Source organism: Protopterus annectens, chromosome 10.part0 (assembly GCF_019279795.1).
Source record: "Protopterus annectens isolate FY-2018-M chromosome 10.part0, PAN1.0, whole genome shotgun sequence".
In the NCBI taxonomy this organism is placed as follows: Eukaryota; Metazoa; Chordata; order Ceratodontiformes; family Protopteridae; genus Protopterus; species Protopterus annectens.
Window position 1 is genome coordinate 1,183,260,114 of NC_056744.1, and position 18,455 is coordinate 1,183,278,568.

The 18,455-nt window shown below is 41.5% G+C and overlaps 1 protein-coding gene across 6 annotated transcripts in view; it reads left to right on the forward strand.

The window, feature by feature from the left end:
- MAST2 (microtubule associated serine/threonine kinase 2) overlaps nt 1-18,455 on the forward strand; it is a 2,532,505-nt gene that overhangs the window by 1,051,528 nt on the left and 1,462,522 nt on the right. Inside the window, exon 1 of one of the 6 annotated variants that reach the window (XM_044085938.1) lies at nt 15,352-15,531. The exons of 4 other annotated variants lie outside the window; for them this stretch is intronic. In XM_044085938.1, the coding sequence (XP_043941873.1) occupies nt 15,482-15,531 (50 nt within the window). In that variant the 5' untranslated portion in view covers nt 15,352-15,481. Of the gene's footprint in view, nt 1-15,351; nt 15,532-18,455 lie in introns of those variants that run through there. One more of the 6 variants, XM_044085941.1, reaches the window with a different exon arrangement.

An 18,455-nucleotide genomic window follows, 5' to 3' on the forward strand; every position in this document is an offset into this window, starting at 1 on the left:
ATGCTTTGACCTTAGTTTAGAGCTGACAAAATGCTCTATGTATTAATCAGTAACAGTCAATGCTACATGTATATTTGTGACCCCCTTGTCTAGCCTCTGCTAAAAAAGAGAGAATAGCAGAGAGTTTACGTACGAAGAAGGAAGAACTAATCGGAGTATTTGCATCTAATAGCTACGGTCTATGCAACAACACATTTGATCATACAAAATGGATTGTTAACCTAACAGGAAAGTAAGATGTTCACTGATGAAAAATATTTACAGCTGATATAACCTTTGCATTATTTGTTAATGTTGCTGTAGGAGGCTGTTCTTTGAACATGAAAGGTATACTGCTGTTTTCTGATAGGACGGCAAAGAGGTGTGTAACATTTGCTTGCACCCTATTGGGAAGATACCTCAGTGTGGAGGTGTATATTCTTATTGAATATCAGTGAGTCGGAAGCAATGGAGTAAATGCCCTATTGGTCAGAAAATAGCTTTGCTGGTTTTAACAGTCTGGGATTGGCTGATCCATGAAACATCGTGGATTATCGTTCTTAACTAGATTTTCTTGTCGGATTTTAAATGGAATCACTTGATCGAGATTTAGTATAGTGATTGGAAGTTAGTATTTTAAAAATAAACCACTCAAAACCCAATAACCAGGATCTGAAGAAGGCATTACGCCGAAAGCGCTTGTCCTGTTTTTGAGTTGTCCGTGGATTGTTCATTAAAGATTTTACTTTATTTTATCATCTGCCTGTGGTGATACGCTCCTTGTTTTTCTAAAGGTATTTGGAATGGGATCCCTCCTAAAGCTCTGACTGGAGTCAACTGCTCAAGCAAGTACTACTCCTCTTTAACCACTGCAGGGTTCACAATGGTTATGTCACAGGCTCTCTCTCTTACCAGTGGCCTGTCTTCCATCTACTAAGATAGGATACAAACCATTGATAATTTGGTACCCTGTTGTCTCCAGACAACTTACCACTGGTATACTGTTATTCCCACTTGCTGGCTCCCCCACCTTTTGTTCCCCACCTTGCTTCATGGCCACACTGGTTACATTTAAAACACGTAACCCTTGATCCTGGTCATGTACCTGAACTAGTGTCTTCCCCTGTTACTGGTGGACTATGTTGGAGTTGTTTAGGGTGCCCACCATGGGTTCCCTTATATCCATGTGCAGCACTGGGTATCCCCTTCTTGTACAGTGGTGCCCTGCTTACTAAGTAGATATCCCCTTTTTTCCCAGCTTTTCTGCAGAGTTACACTCCCAGTCTGCCAACCAGATTCTCATGTCCCCAGGCAAAGTGGTAAGAGCTTGTTCCCTTACCAAAAAGTCTACCAGTCTTTCAAAAGTGATGACCAGACACCCACTCGCCCACCTATGAAAATAAGTGCTTAACTCAGCAGTATAATCACATACACTTTCATCTACCTTGCATCAGTGCTAACAAAACTTATTTCTGTTAGTTCAGGTGTTCACTTAAATCATTCCAATAAACATTGTTTAATCTCATCATAGTTTAAACAATCAGTATCAGACAATTTAGAAACAGTAGTTACAGCTTTACCATGGAATAAGGGGGTCAAGCACTCTACCCAGACCCCTTCGTCAACATTATACTGTTCACATACTCTTTCAAATATATGACTAGACTATCAAAAGTTACCACCTTCTATAAACTATGGAAGAAATTTACTGACCTGTATTGGTTCCGGGGTTTGGTTATTCCCTTCCCCATTACCTCCATGGTCCTGACGAAGAGTCAGCATCTCCCTCTTATGATGATGTTGCTTCTCATTTTCTTCATCCTCCAAATGCCTCTGTCGCTTACTTTTTCAACCTCTGAACACCGCAGTCTCTCTGCAGTTTCTTATTCCATCTTTTTTGCCTGCTGTAGTCTCTCTGCTGATTCTAATTCAAAACGTTTGGCCTCCAGTTCAAGTCTCTAACTCCAGACGGGTTTTTACGTTCTCTGAAGAAAAGGTAAAAAGGTGAACTGTCCTGTTTCTAAGGGCTGCAAATCCCCATCATCAGACTGGCTATCCTCCTGGTTGATGGTCTGGGCAGCAGCTGCAACTAAGGCTGAAATCATTTCATCTTTAGTCAGGTTGGCATGCACCAGTTCTTTGGCTTCACACACTTTGGCCAACTGGTTCTTTGTCAGCTTGCCATAATCCTCTGCTAACATCTTTGCCTGCTTTTCCTGTCTAAACTAAACCTAACAAAAAATAAATAAAACTGTTGTGAAAATGAAACTATGTTTACCTTGTGACTGCTGAGAGTACACACACCTTCAGTGACAACTGCCTACAGGCTACAGAAGTTCAATTAATATCCACACCACTGCTCACTGATATGTGATGTCCCTCTTCTGGGCCAGTAATCAAGGAGCCTCAATCCTTACTACTGACACTGGTGAGGAACATTCACTTGGAACAAAAATAGATGCACACAGTATTTCCAGATGCAGCTTTCTGAACCAAGTACACTTACCCTTAAGAGCACACAGGGAACACACTCCCATCCTTTGACTGGGTTTCCCCCTCTCTAGGCCCCAGATAAGACTCAATACTGACCACAGCTGTAGAGTTGAGTCCTCAGCGGAGTATTTCAAGCCAAGTCCTCCATCATCCTCTCTGTGAACCCAGTGCTCTGTATACCTTCTCCAAGTAGCTGACACACACACACTTTGAGATCTGATTTTCTCACACACACACACACACACACACACACACACACACACACACACACACACACACACACACACACACAAACACAAAACATACCTGGGAAAGGCTGGCACAGATTTACTAGCTATGCCCGCTCTGCCCAGACTATAAGGTAGATGCTAAGGCTCTTACAAGGGTACACAATTATACTGAGTAAAATTAATACTAATACAAATTGGAGGGTTTGACCAGTGCAGCAAGACATTCAGGGGCAGGCACAGTGTCACCAAATAAATATAAGTACTCTTGAAGGTTAAAATATTCTCTGAAAGTCCAGCCACAATGAAAAGTTTAAATATATTTAATAATAAATAACAAAAAGAACATGAAAATACTGAATATCTAGTTACAATAAACGCCAAAGTTTCAGACACATGAAATATTAAAAATAACAAAGATGGAAAGGTTCACACAGATACAGAAAAACAATACTTAACTAATCTCACTATATTTTCCTGACTGATCTAAAGAATTACTGTTCCCTAGTTTATTTACTAGAGCAAGGCAAGATGAAGTGGGTCTGAGTGGTCTTCCTTCTTGTTACGTTTCACAAACATACTGACACCAGACTTCTGTCTCATCTAGTATTAAAACATCATTTTAGTGCTGGATTACATAATGACATTACATACATCTAGTTCTGACTTCTGGTTCCCACAATAACCCCTTCACTAGAAACTGAGCCAGAATCTTGCACATATGGGTTACCATACACACACATAGAGATTTGCTAAGATGTGTTATAGCATCTGAAAGCTATAAAACCATTTCAAAAACTTCCAGCCTTCCAGGGTAACAATTAGTTCACCCTTACGACAATTGAGTAGGATTCCTCATCCTGATTTTCACAGACATTTTGTTTCTGGCTGCAATGAGAACTGTAAGATACAATCTTTATGGCCTAAATCAGGTAATTTAATTTCGGACTATTTTTCAAAGTTAGCTGAACTGAGTTTAACCTCTTCTCTTCCAGTATCCTCTGTTATACTGCATTCATTTAAACAGTTACAGTACAATCTGACATACAGGTGTATTTCATTTCTGAATAGCAGGACCCACTGTTGGTACATTTTTTAACACAAGCAGCTTTACAAATATATTTTTCAACACAAGCATCCTTACAAATCAGCTTGATATATAAATGACGTATAATTCTTTACAAAACTCCAGCTAGCTATGCTGGCATATGTTACACATTCACTGTCCTACTTCTCTTGGCATATTAGGCAATACCTCACATCATCATCACAACATAGATACCTGCAGACAAGCTTTTGAAATTCTCATATGTAAGACCAGCCTTTTCTGTGCTGTCTTGACTGAGTACTTTTCAAATTCTCACTCTTTCAGTAGTGTGGACACAGTGGACCTGAAGGATGATTTTACTTTTTATCCAGAAGAAATTTGAAAAGAGCCTTTTCATACAGGTGTGTATGTGTGTGTTTTGTCAGAAGGAGGTTTTGGTGCACTGAGCTTTCTTATTGAATCCCAAGGATTTTGCCAACTGCAGTGTTCGAATTCCAGTCTAATCTGCTGTAAACTTAATGTCATCAGAAGAAACAGGATGGCATTACTGAAGATCCTTGTCTTTAAATCTGTTGGTTTACCTTACAGCCTTCATAGGAATAAACTGTGCAATATAATCTATGGGTGGAAACTGTATGCAGCAGGTTCTGTGCTCAGAAATTCAGATTGTTTATATTGTGCTTTGTTAGTAAATTGCTCTTTTCCATGCAACTACAGAAAATGCATTAATTACCAAAACAAGCTGAGACTGTTCAAAACAACTTAACTCTTATAACTTTCATCCACTAGAAAAGATTGTGAATGATAATAGTAAATATGCGTACACAATAGCAGGAGGTATCTTCAGGCCCACCAATAATGTAGGTGTGTGTCAAACATGTTTGTTTATTTACTTATTTGTTGTGATTGATAACTGTAAGAGAGGAATGACCATCAGATGGAGACTCATACAATTCATAAAGGTATAATAAAAGAAACAAACACACCTCAGCTTAAGTAGTGATTATTTAGGCCCTGTGGTAATTGAATTATGATGGCAGTGGTCAGATTGTGCATTAAAAGAGTTCATTATACAATTTAGATGTGTGCTTGAATACTTGGTCAGTAGTCAGGTGGTGGTGTAGTCCTGAAAAATGCATTAAAACTCTTTAACAACTTGGAGTCATTCACTGCACTTATTAAATGATTTAACAGGCCTTAAGGAAAATGATGAGGCTGCAACACTACTGTCTGTTTATGCAGATGTAGTAAATGGAGTCATCTATACTGAGCCGGGAAGTGTAGAAAGTCTACTGGCCGACTCCAGTTTTATTGCCCCCCCCCCCCCGATAGCCCTCAGAAAGTACCCTCTGCCATAATACTACCAACTATCAGTAGGGAACATGTCTTCAATGCACACGGTCTCCAAGGCCAAGAAAACTGCATTCATGTGCCCGATAATATCCCAGAATGTCTCTTTAATAGCATGAAACACAAACTGTAAAGACCACTAAAATCGCTATATAACCAGACTTTGTGCCAAGTGAATGTAGGACTGAAACTGTCATCCATCTTTGCATGGGTGGGCTACCAACGGCCCTACTAGCTGCAGAAGTCCAACTAGTCTCATGTGCAAACTTATGGAAAGAATTATCATGGAGATGATAATAACATAGGAAACCTTCAGGCACTGGAGCCAATCAATTGTGGTTTTGTCAGGGGCAGGTCATGGCTACTCAACCTAATATACTTCTTTGAAAAGGTCACTAAAGCTATGGATGAGGATAAAACAATACATATTGCCTACCTTGGCCTGGCCAAAGCATTTCAACACAGTACTCCACTCGGGCATTGTAGACAAACTCACAAAATTAGATATAAATCCCTGTGTTACCTGCTGGATAGCCAGCTGGCTAACAGATAGGACCCAAGATGTTAGAGGAGTCTACCTCAACAAAAGGTAAGTCACTAGCACAGTTCCTCAGGGCTCTGTGTTTGGGCCACTCATTTTTGGCATCTACTTCTCTAAAGTCAAGGTCAACAACACAGGCCTCCTATGGACCAGGCTTGCAAATGATTAAAATCTAGGCACAGTCATAGAATTGCTCAGACACAAAACTCACCAAGAAGGCCTGACACAAACTAGTAACTGGTGCCAGAGCCACAGCCTAAAACTCAGTGCAAAGAAATGCATAATGGTATCTTATGGAAAGACACCTATCCCTGGAAGCTACCATATTGATAATACACCCCTAAGAATAGAGCCAGTATTCAGGGATTTGTGAATGCATGTAGATAGTAACCTGGCCCTTGACCATCATGTGTCTATGATAGTAAGGACATACTTCGATGTTGTGCAACTTATAAGCAAGGATATGTCATCTATGTAAGAGTGGTACAGGATATGTACGAGGGTAGTGAGACAGCGGTGAGGTCTGCGGTTGGAGTGACGGATACATTTAAAATGGAGGTGAGATTACATCAAGGATCAGCTCTGAGCCCTTTCTTATTTGCAATGGTGATGGACAGGTTGACAGATGAGATCAGACAGGAGCCCCCGTGAACTATGATGTTTGCAGATTACATTGTGATCTGTAGTGAGAGTAGGGAACAGGTGGAGGAGACCCTGGAGAGATGGAGATATGCTCTAGAGAGAAGAGGAATGAAGGTCAGCAGGACTAAGACGGAATATATATGTGTGAATGAGAGGGAGGATAGAGGAATGGTGAGGATGCAAGGAGTAGAGGTGGCGATGGGATGAGTTTAAATACTTGGGATCAGTAGTTCAGAGTAATGCTGAGTGTGGAAGAAAGGTGAAGAACAGAGTACAGGTAGGATGGAGTGAATGGAGAAGAGTGTCAGGAGTGATTTGTGACAGACGAGTACCAGTAAGAGTGAAAGGGAAGGTCTACAAGAGGGTAGTGAGACCAACTATGTTATATGGGTTGGAGACAGTGGCATTGACAAAAAGGCAGGAGTCTGAGCTGGATGTGGCAGAGTTAAAGATGTTAGGATTTGCACTGGGTGTGACGAGGGTGGACAGGATTAGGAATAAGTATATTAGAGGGTCAGCCCAGGTTGGAGGGTTTGGAGACAAAGCCAGAGAGGCAAGATTACATTGGTTTGGACATGTGCTGAGGAGGGATGCTGAGTATATTGAGAAAAAGATGCTAAGGATGAAGCTACCAGGTAACAGGAAAAGAAGAAGGCCTAAGATAAGGTTTATGGATGTGGTGAGAGAGGTCATGCAGGTGGTTGGTGTGACAGAGCAAGATGCAGAGGACAGGAAGGAATGGAAACAGATGATCCGCTGTGGTGACCTCTAACAGGAACAGCCGAAAGAAGATGATGACGGTGTCATCTAGGTCCATAGTTGTCATTGTTCCAATGTACTCTACCCTCACCAGACCAGTCACTGAGTACAACACCCCCTTCGGTATGTACCTGACAAGGCATGTGCAACAACTAAAGTGTCCACAGAGGTTCCTCTCAAAAACAGTACAGAGTGTAAACATGTCTCATGTGGACCATCTCAAAGCCCTATCGCTGTACTCGGTCTCCTATAGACTGCTAAGAGGATTCTAAGCCTGGCCTACAAAGCATCCTCTAATCCCTCTCTGATGGACCTGTTGCACATCTGCTAAACAAACTGCATCAGAGCCACCTGATGCTCATCTTGTTTCACTGTTGCAGTCATTACTCTTGGGGTTATCCTGCTGGCAGGCTACCCTCAGTCGGCCAGAATTCCAAAGTCTAGGTCTGGCGTCGGTTGCTGTCGCCTCTTCCCTGACGTCAGTGCACCAGGGGTATAAAAGATACAGCCGACGCCATTTTCTTCAATCTTTCTTGCCGTGGGTGCCCGAAGCAAAAGCAGTTCGCAAGTGCCGGTTGGCCGACTCCTGAGATTTTCAAATCCGAATTTCAGAACCGAAGTCTTCATTAAAGCTAAGTACCCCGTTGGGGAAACTTTTTTCTTGCTCCAGACTGATGTCAGAAAAAGTTAACAATTGTATTTCTTGTGGGAAGCAAATACCTCATAAGGATTTTCACTCTTACTGTATTATTTGCCTAGGCCCTGATCACAACATTGCTAGCTGTCTGTTTTGTGCTAGATTTAACCAACGCACTATCAAGTGTCGGTTCGATTTTGCATTTCATTACATTGGCCGAAGATTTAATTATATAATGCCATCGGAATAGCTGACAACCGGAGTTTACAAAAAAACGCAAGGGCAAGGATAGGCATCCAAGGTCCAAAACCGATGACGAAGCCTCTACTAGGCCAGTCGCCGGTTCTCAGTGAGGTGCTTTCGCAGACCCTGGCGCCCGCTACCTCAGAGCCACAGGCCGCTACCGACTCGCACGTGGAGCCCACTGGGCCTCTGGATACTCAAGGTATTGGACACTCGGAAATCATTCCCTCAGATGGGTCCAGAGCCACTGAGCAGGCATCGGCTTCTGAGGGTGTCTTCAGACCTGGGTGTCTTCAGACCTACACAACTATATATTAAGCCATCTTCAGCTTCAAAGACAAAGAAACAAGTACAGTATTCTCCTACTCAGACTTCCATGCCTAAAAAACAGATGCTCAAAATGGCCGAAGACCTAATTACTTTAATCAGGGGCTCCCATCCCCCTCCTGATAAGAGGCCTAGGCAAGAGACAGAGTATGATTCTTCTGCTCAGGTATCTATTTCCTCTGATTCCTCTTCTGAACAGGATTACTCCATGCTTCCCTATGAGGATTCTGATGCTGAAGAATCCATTTGTTCAGCCTCTCCTCCTGAGGATTATTCTTTTGGGGAAACCCTGCATACTATGAGGGAGCATTTCTACTGGGAGAGCCAAGATTATTCAGAATCTAAGAAAAGGCTCAGAGACTTTCTGCTACTTCCTCAGCACAGACCTCTTGCTATTCCACCTGTTCTAGACATTGTAGATGATGTATTTTCAGAGTTCGGACTGTCCCCAGACTCTTTACCCCCTGCACCTGCTAAGCCAGACAGATACTACAGGGTCCCGGATTCTCATAAATTCCTATATAAAAACCCTGCTGCTGACCCAGAAACTATATCTCAGGGTCCCAAGGGGGTTAAAGCTTCCACTGCAAAAAACCCTGTCCCCTCTGATAGGGATTCTAGGGCTCTAGATAGATGGGGGAAAAAAGTCTACACTTCTGCTACCCTGGCTGTAAGGGCTTCAAATTGTCAGTTTCATATGCTTAAATATCAGCAATATTTAATGTCACTGCTTAAACAGAAAATGTTGACAAATACTGAATGCTCAGAGAACAAAGAATTGCAGGATTTATTGCATGCAACTGAACAAGTGGGAAAGCATACTTTGCAATGTGGTTATGATTCACTGGAGGCCTCTTGCAGGGCCACTGTTACAGGTTCTGTTATTAGAAGGCATGTTTGGTTAAAGGAACAGAATCTGCCTGATCATGTTAAAGCAAAATTATTAGATGCACCGTTGCAGCATGATACTTTGTTTGGTACTAAAGCAGAAGAGGTGTTGAGTACAGCCACCCAGGTTTAGCAGGAACTGGCCTTCTAAAAATTGGTCCTTTCCATTGTCAGACAGACCACAAAGAGGCAGATACAGGTGTCCCAGAGGCAGATCTCAGCCCCAAGGCTCATACAGGCCCAAACAATGGGATGCTCCTACCTCCAAAAGCGGAGAAGACAAATCACAACCTTACAGGAAACAGTCCCAATGACTTTCCTCTACCAGTTCCAAGCAGTTTTCTTTTGACAGCCCCCTTAGGGGGAAAACTAGCACTTTTTTCATCAAATTGGCAAATGATTACCCAAGACAAATGGGTCCTGAACGTAGTGTCCCAAGGCTACAGGTTTCATTTTCACACTCTACCAAGGTCAAAGGACATGCCAGACCTGCCACACAATCAATAGGCAGAGGCACAAAAACAAATTGCAGCCCTCATAGACATGAGGGCCATTCAGCAAGTACCACAACAAGAGCAGGGGCAAGGATTTTACTCCAGACTTTTCCTAGTACCCAGGAAGGACAAAACCTAGAGACCAATACTGGACCTGTCTATACTAAATACGTTTCTGGAAGTTCCAAAATTCAAGATGTTGACTCTTCAGCAGATACTGCCCATGCTGGGGAAGAAGGCTTGGCTCTTAACTTTGGACCTAAAAGAGGCATACCTGCATCAGACAATCTTGCAGAGGATACCTCAGATTCATAGCTGGCTCAATGCATTACCAATTCTCTGCATTGCCCTCTGGCTTATCTACTGCACCCAGGGTCTTCACAAAATGCCTGGCACCAGTAATTGCATTTTACAAACAAAAAGGAATTCAAATATATCCCTACTTGGACGACTGCCTAATTCAAGCAGAGAACAAAGACACTCTTCAAAAGCATCTGGCGTTTGTAAAAAGATTACTAATTGCCCTAGGGTACACAGTAAACGAAAAGAAATCAAAACTAATGCCCTCTCAAGAGATAATATTCCTGGGTGCAAGCTTAAATACAGCTGCCCAGATGGCTTATCTCACGCCAGACAAGCAAAAGCAACTGACTACTTACTTTAAGAAATTGGCAACAAAAACCCACTTATCTGCAAGGAAAATCCTGCAGGCCTTGGGTTTCATGGCATCCTGCATTCTACTAATTCCATATACCAGACTGCATATGAGGAAACTACAATGGTATCTGAAAAGTGTTTGGACTCAGCATTGCCACAGCCTGGAGACAGTAATTGCACTAATTCCCTGCCTACAACAGGAGTTTCGATGGTGGGCAGAAGCCTGCCACCGCAAGGGTCTGCCATTCAGTTTACCCACAGCCAGACAGACACTGACAACGGATGCATCAGATTATGCCTGGGGGGGGCCCATATGGCTGGAAAATGTATTCAGGGCACATGGCCTGCAAACTAGATGCATCTTCACATCAATCAAAAAGAGGTGCTAGCTGTTCAAAATGCCCTGACAGCTTTCAAGGACCTGCTTCATCCAGGACAGTTACTGATAAAGACAGACAACACTATGGTCATGTGGTACATAAACAAGCAGGGAGGTACACATTCCTACCCCCCCTGCAGACAAGCAATGACCTTATGGGACACAGCATTGGCTTATCACGTTCACCTGCAAGCACAATTCCTGCCAGGAAAAACAAATACTCTGGCAGACGATCTAAGCAGAAATCTCATGAATCCCCATGAATGGAAATTGGATCCACAAGTCTTCAGCATGATAATAAAGGAATGGGGATGCCCAGACATGGATCTATTTGCCTCCCCTCACAACTGTCAATTGCAGAGATTTTGCACAAGGATTTATCACAAGCAAGCATGGAAAGTGGACGCCCTATCATTCAGCTGGAAAAATCTAACAGCATATGCTTTTCCCCCACTGCCTCTCCTTTTCAGAGTACTCCTAAAGGTCAGACAAGAGAAGCCAAAAATGATACTGATTGCACCAGACTGACCACGCCAGCACTGGTACCCAATCCTAAAGAGCTTGCCTCAAGGTCCAGCATGGATATTGCCTGAAACTTCTCACTTGCTGACCCAACAAAACAATTAGATCCTGCACAGCCAACTCAGGACCTTAAATGTGGCAGCATGGCGGATAATGTAGCCATTCAGAATGCGCCTCTTTCAAAAGCTGTTTTGGATGTTATCTTGGAGGCCAGGAGGCCCAGTACCAGAAAATCTTATGCAGAAAAATGGAAGAGATTCTGTGCTTGGAACTAGGAACAAGGCAGTGACACGTCTGTACCAAATATTCCTCAGATTTTACAATACCTAACTGAGATGCTGAACAAAGGCCTTTCTTTGTCATCAATTAAGATTCATGCCTCTGCCATTTCAGTCCATTACAATACGGAACCACCTATCTTTTCTCATCCTTTAATAAGGCAGTACCTCAGAGGGGCCAAAAAACATTAGGCCTCCAAGGAGAGCACCAGTTCCGGCCTGGGACCTCAACTATGTTTTGGAAAAACTCACACTGCCTCCTTTCGAGCCAGCATCAACAGCAGATATAAAATTCTTATCCTGGAAAACAGCTCTGCTCCTAGCAATAACCTCCACAAGACGAGTCTTGGATTTACAAGCACTTATGGCTGTGGAACCTTTTATCATTTTTCATCCAGACAGGGTTTCTCTGAGGACAAACCCTACATTTATGCCTAAGGTGGTGTCCAGTGTGGCCCTCAACCAAAGCATTCACTTGCCTACCTTTTACCTAAATCCACAGAACAAAGGTGAGAAAATTCTGCATTCTTTGGACATACACAGGCAGTTGCGCTTCTACTTGGACAGAACTAAAGCTTTCAGAAAGACTGAGCAACCTTTAGTGTCATATGCTGCCGGATCACAAGGAAAGGCTATCTCAAAACAGACTATTTCTAAATGGATAGGCCATTGCATCCTTTTCTGCTATTTTCAACATGGCAAATCAGTGCCTCAGGGCATTAGGCCTCATTCCACCAGAGCAGCAGCCACTTCAGCAGCCTTTCTCAGAGGAGTACCAACCAAAGATATCTTAGAGGCTGCAACTTGGAGTTCAGTGCACACCTTTACAAAGTACTACTACTTGCCTCTGTACTCTAAGTCCAGAGCAGGCTTCACCACTGCAGTTCTGCAGGGCCTCATAGCCTCTCCTAATCCTATTTAACCCAGCCACCCATACTCAGCTTTGGGATTCTACCCAGGAGTAATGACTGCAACAGTGAAACATGATGAACATAGTACAGTTGTGTACCTACCATAAATGTAGATGTTCGATTGTATACCTACCATAAATGTAGATGTTCGAGTGTATTCACTGTTGCAGTCCAGGTTACCCACCCACCATCCCCCTTCTCTTTGCTGGGACCTATCTGCACTTCTCTATCCTATACAATCTTTTTGGTGTATTTGCTTGTAGATGAAGGAAATGTTATTTTTGTGCATGCATTTTTATTGGCATATTTTTCAGCCTTCCAATTTGGGGGCACCTGACATCTGGGGCAAGAAAAACTGAAGAAAATGGCGTCTGCTGCATCTTTTATACCCCTGGCACACTGACGTCAGGGAAGAGGCGACAGCAACTGACGCCGGACCTAGACTTTGGAATTCTGTCCGACTGAGGGTAGCCTGCCAGCAGGATAACCCAAGAGTAATGACTGCAACAGTGAATACACTCGAACATCTACATTTATGGTAGGTACACAACTGTACTATCTAGGAACCTGAACCTTATCTGCAACATAAATACGACATGTTGGAAGGACAGATATGTATCACAGACTCCCTCATCTCTGGAACAGGCTTCCTATGCTTGTGCAGCATAGTTCTTCCCTAACCCACTTCAGGTATAACCTGAACCAGTGGATGGGGAACTGAAAATGTACCCCTGGTCTGGCATCTATGTCTGTAGTAGACAGAAGTAGCATATAAATGCTTAATCCCCAAGCCTAAGTATATCTCTTAAAATACCCATAGGGTTTCAGAGCTTGTTAGATGCATTTGGGAAGCATGGTTAGGCTTAAAAAGCCCCCTCCCTCCCTGTCATTAGCCTAGTATTCACCTATGAACCTGTGAACCTTTACACTGTCATGTACTAAAAGTTCCATTATCACTGACATCACTCTAATACTTTCCTAGTAATTTGAATGTAGCTACCAAGGTATATTGTATTAGTTTACTCTTGTGTATCTGTATCTGTAAAAAGAAACACTGCAGTGATTTTCCACAAATTGATAAACTGGTTAAGAAGTGATTAAAGGTTGTCAGCTGCATGTCTGGTGAATAGGGTATGTGCTAAATGAACTGTGCCTACCTTTCAGCATACCAGATAGATGCTTAAGCTTTAGCTGTCTGAAAGCTCTCAAAAGGACCTTGGAATTGCGTGTGTTTATTTATGCTCATGTCTTAACAGTTATCGTGCGTAGCACAGACAGCAACTTGCTCTGTCCATGTTTGTCTGGGTAAATTACATACTGACTGCACATTAGTGTTCTGTCATTTGACCTTAATTCTTATTACCCTGGGGATGTTCGCTATGTGTGGATGCTCTTTGTGGTCCCTCCTGTTATATAACGTTTAGAAAGCGATACCTCTTTCTTTCTGGAACCGTATTGCGATTACCATTCTTTTAAGCAGCTGGCACTCCAGAACTCTCTGTCTCACAAAGTATGGGACAATAACCAACTAGTTACCAGTGGAGACATTTTAAAAATTACACTGATAATATACTGAACCAGAGGCAGGGAAAGTCTCATTGATGTTGGCCCTTGTTTGCAAATACAGTCATGACCAGAGAATGTGTTCTGTTGACACTTTTTCCCTAGGGGAATTAGGCTCAGCTGACTTAGTTGTGTGTATAGATCTATTACACTCCTACAGTGTAGAACAGAAATGCTACACTGGCGATGTGCAACACTTCAGCAAAAACAAGATGAAATGGGAAGTACATCTTTCTAACTGACAGCTGCAGTGCTCTAGAGTGCAAAAAAAACAGGGCTTCTGTTGCTGGGGGATTAGAGAAACTGGGGAAGAGAAACAGAAATAAAGGTGCCCCAGTTACTGCAGCTGTGGCAGTTCAGTGATTATATAGTCATGGAAGAAGGGGCAGAAAATGATTTCATATAAATAGCCATAGGTATAACGGCATGCTTGTAAGGGTAACGCTAATCTACTGCCTTTTGTTTTCTGTGGATAGTTTTACGAAAGTGACCATTGTTTGAAACTCAACTTGGAGGAAAGAAGAAACTGTCCAAATATTGGTCTTCTGAGCCTCTCAAGTGGTGTTTATGTGAGTTATAAAATTCTACTGAAAAGGATTTATAAAGAACTTGGGAGATGATGACTTGTAACTCTTTTCAAACTTGTTTGTTTGTTTCCTTCATGACCAACCATGATTACATCTGGACCCTGATGAAGAAATATTTTGTGGTCAGTTTTAATTACCTGTGTCCTATTTTGGCAGCCTTAATGTTTTTTAGAACAGAACAGTCTGTCTATCCTAATCCAGGCACTGGGACTACAGTGCTTTTAGCCATTCCTGCACATTTACAGCAGTAGCACAGCTGCTGTTTGCTCCGGGTCACTGACAATTTTCCAATGTCTGCACTAAGATAAGCCCTCTGTTGCTTTTAACGTGTTAAGTCTTGTGGTATGCCAGATATTTGACCAGGGTCTCTTGTCACTCCTGTTCTAAGTTTGACTCTTCAAGCCCTCCCACCCTGTCTGTTTTGATTTGCTGTTCTCTGATGTCAGTCTCGTCCCTGGACTAACATGAGTTGTCCATTACTCCCACAGTGATCTGCCAGGCACTGTATGAGTGAAGCAAGTGTTATGTTATTTTATGATAAAGTATATCACCTAGCTTGCATCTGGATGCTGTGGGCTTTGACATCCTTAATACATTGTCACAGCCTGTTGTAATTTTCCTGGTGATTCTGATATCAATATTTTGAAAGTAATCTCTGTAAAGGGCAGCAGTTGACTCCCAGGATGCAACTTTGCACAACAAGATTTGTCAGTCATTGAGATTTGGCCAGGGCTGTTGGTAGCCAGGTCTTTTGCATATGTGAACGAGGGTTGTTTCCAGAAGTACATACAACGCTGCGTATGTTCTTCTGTAGTGCAGAGCTGCAGTTTACATGGCTTCTTATGACCCTTGTCAGTTTTCTGGAACTTGGATGATATTTGATTCTTGTCAGATCTATCTGTGTCATCTACATTAAGCTGTCCATACAGCAGAAAAAACTTTTCCATAACCTCATAATGATGAAGAGGAGGAGGCAAAAACTGGGAGCCCCTGCTCTTCGAATCCAGTAAGATTCTGTGTGAAGATTTTTTTTTGCTTGTGATTAACAGAAGTGTACCAGTTAACATAGATGTGCTGAGTATTGTTTTTCAGGGATGTGCATGCTGTGGGCATGGACTGAAGAAATTATATTTTTGTAGTGTCAGCTGAAAAAATATACTAACTTTTGAAAGTGTAGAATTTTTAATTCTGAATATAACCTTTAATAACATTTGTTTTGAATGAATTCTAAAAAAAAGCATGTTTGAGAAGGCTTGTTCCCATTAAGCAAAGCAGTCCTGTTGCTTTTATGTTGTTACATCTGAGTGTATACTGGTTTGCTGTTTAATCTCAAGCCTCTGAAAAAAGTTTAGTACTATCACAGTGATTGCATTTATTGTAGACTTCTTATTTCTGTTCTTTAAGTTAACTTGTTTGTGACCGATGTGAATAACAACTGCCACTGTCTGTTTAGGGTAGGCCTTATATGAATAACCTAAAAGTACCACAGTGGGATGTCACAGTTATATAAAAATGAGTACTACTGTAGACTTTTACAGAGTAAGTGGTAGTGAAGCAGGACAGGGCAGGTCTGTTTGTATTCCACAGCACAGACTAGAAATAGCCAAGGTGTTTTATTTTCTTGTACCATTTATTAAGTTTGACTGTTCCTCCAAAGGTAAAGCACACATTAGTTTTGCTCATCAAAAAGGGGGTGCAGAATCGGGTCTGTGGTCACACATCAAATAACAATTCCAGTTAACGGCTTACCAGTAAACGTTGAAATTACTGAACATGCTTCTCTTCAAAAATTAATTCATCGAATGGCCATAGTTGGCCAACAACCAGGAAATACCGTGATGCATAAGGTGAGCTAAATCAACCCTTTTATAAATTTGCTGTATTCCCCACTGTAGTACTATCTCTGAGATGGTATATAGTTTGGGGGGGCACAGCCCCCCAGCTTGGTTGATAAGGTGTTTTTATTAACGTTCGCGATCTTGGCCAACTTGGCTATTTGATTAATTATTTTTTGAAGATAAACGTGTTTGATTTCAGTGTTCACTATTTAACTTTAGCTCATGAGCTGTTCACTGAAATTGTTATTCATTCAATGCATGAACACAGACCCCACAGAATCAGAGGGATGCTTAGTGACTTGCTGACAGTGAGTTTATAGCATTGCTGTCCAACACTGGATATTTAAGCAGTTTTATTCATTTCCCAACTGTTCACAATGATGGGTTTGTCCATGACTGTTCTGGTTCCCTTTCTAGTGCAGCGCCTAAGTCAACAAATGTTATAGGTAACTCCAGACCGAGTACTGCCTGTGGCCCAGCCGTATCTTAAATGTTACTTTGCACACCTTTTTGTTAAAATAACTCCATTGTTGAGAGAAACTTATTTGGGGTAGAATTTTGTTACATTCTGGAAGGATACTTGCTGTATTACATATTTATGTGGGAGGGTATATAATCTTTGTGGCTTAGTACATTTAATGCCACTGATTCTGAAACATTTTTGAAATGTGTATACAATATGTTTACTGTAAGCACTGATAAGATAGATATCATTTTTTTCCTTTTTTCTGAGGAACAATAAAATAGAATTCCACAATGTGGACTGTGTAAGTACTGAAGTTATACATTTATAATTAAATCTGGAATTTTAAGCTGACTCACAATTTATATATTTTCTTACATTTTAAACCAGTCAGTTGGCTGTTCAGTAGTTAGAATGTGTTTTACTTTCACTATTACATAATAATAATGCAGAGTTTACTACCAGAAGTTTACATGCTTTTTCTATTCATTTATTTATTTACTTCCTTTTCTATTTCTGTATTTCTTAATTTATTTGCTGCTCGTTGACCAGGGAAGTGGACTGATCTATTGACCCTTTTCCGCCATGACCTGAGCCGACAGAGCGGTTTTGTAAAGCAATAATTTTAGTTTTTAAATAGAACATAGTTTATAACAGTTATACATGTACAATATGTTTTTTTCAAAGTATATAATACAGCACATAACACAGGTGTATGTAGACAGAGGAAGTTAATGCAACAGTAGTTTATAGCCTGTTGTATACAATAATACGCATTACATTACAAAGATCATGTATTGCTTTGCAAAGTTTTAATGAAAAAATAGAGTTCATTGCCTGGGGTGTATTAGCCATTGTCTGTATAGCAATTGCACCTGGCTTCATTATTAAGGTGTTTTTTCAGTGCTTTTTGACATGAAATGTTGCTAGAGATTTGATTTCTGGGGGGACTAGATTCCAAGTAGCAGGCTCTGACTAAGATAAGTTTTTTTCACCTGTTTCAGTTTTGAAGTGTGGGTAGACAAGGGTCATATTGCACTCATGGTTTTCTTTTAAAGAATAATAGTACTCTTTCAGAGGTAGTTTTGTTTTCCGAGGGGGTAGTATCCTAGTTCATTAATTCTGAGTAGAGGGAGCTAAGCAGGAAGGAAACCCTCTCTGTAACAGGAAACCAATTTAGTCTGTTAATAAGATCACACTGATATGTGCAGGAGTCTGCCAGTAGGGCAAATTTAAATATTTTGTTTTGGTTATCTGAGTCTGTGCACAGGGTAAGTAATGGCAAGAAAAACGGTAACTCTCTGAAATGTCAGCACCTGAAAAATCGCGCGCCAAATACAGAGGCAGAATGGTAGAAAATATGAACTTACAAAAACTTAGATTCTAACATTGCCATTTCTCAGAATAATAATCCCTTTTCTCTGAGGTATGGCAATCTCGGAGTTGGTATGTATAAGTTCAGTGTGCTTGCTCCACACATTGGGGAATATAGGGGGCCTTGCACCCCTCAAAAAAGTTTGAAGGAAACGATAGATGTTCGATATTCACTCTTTTCCTACAGTTTAGTTTTTTTTTCTGTATTTCGGCACTCAGTGTTTCAGGTGTTGATTGCAATAGATAGCCAAGAAG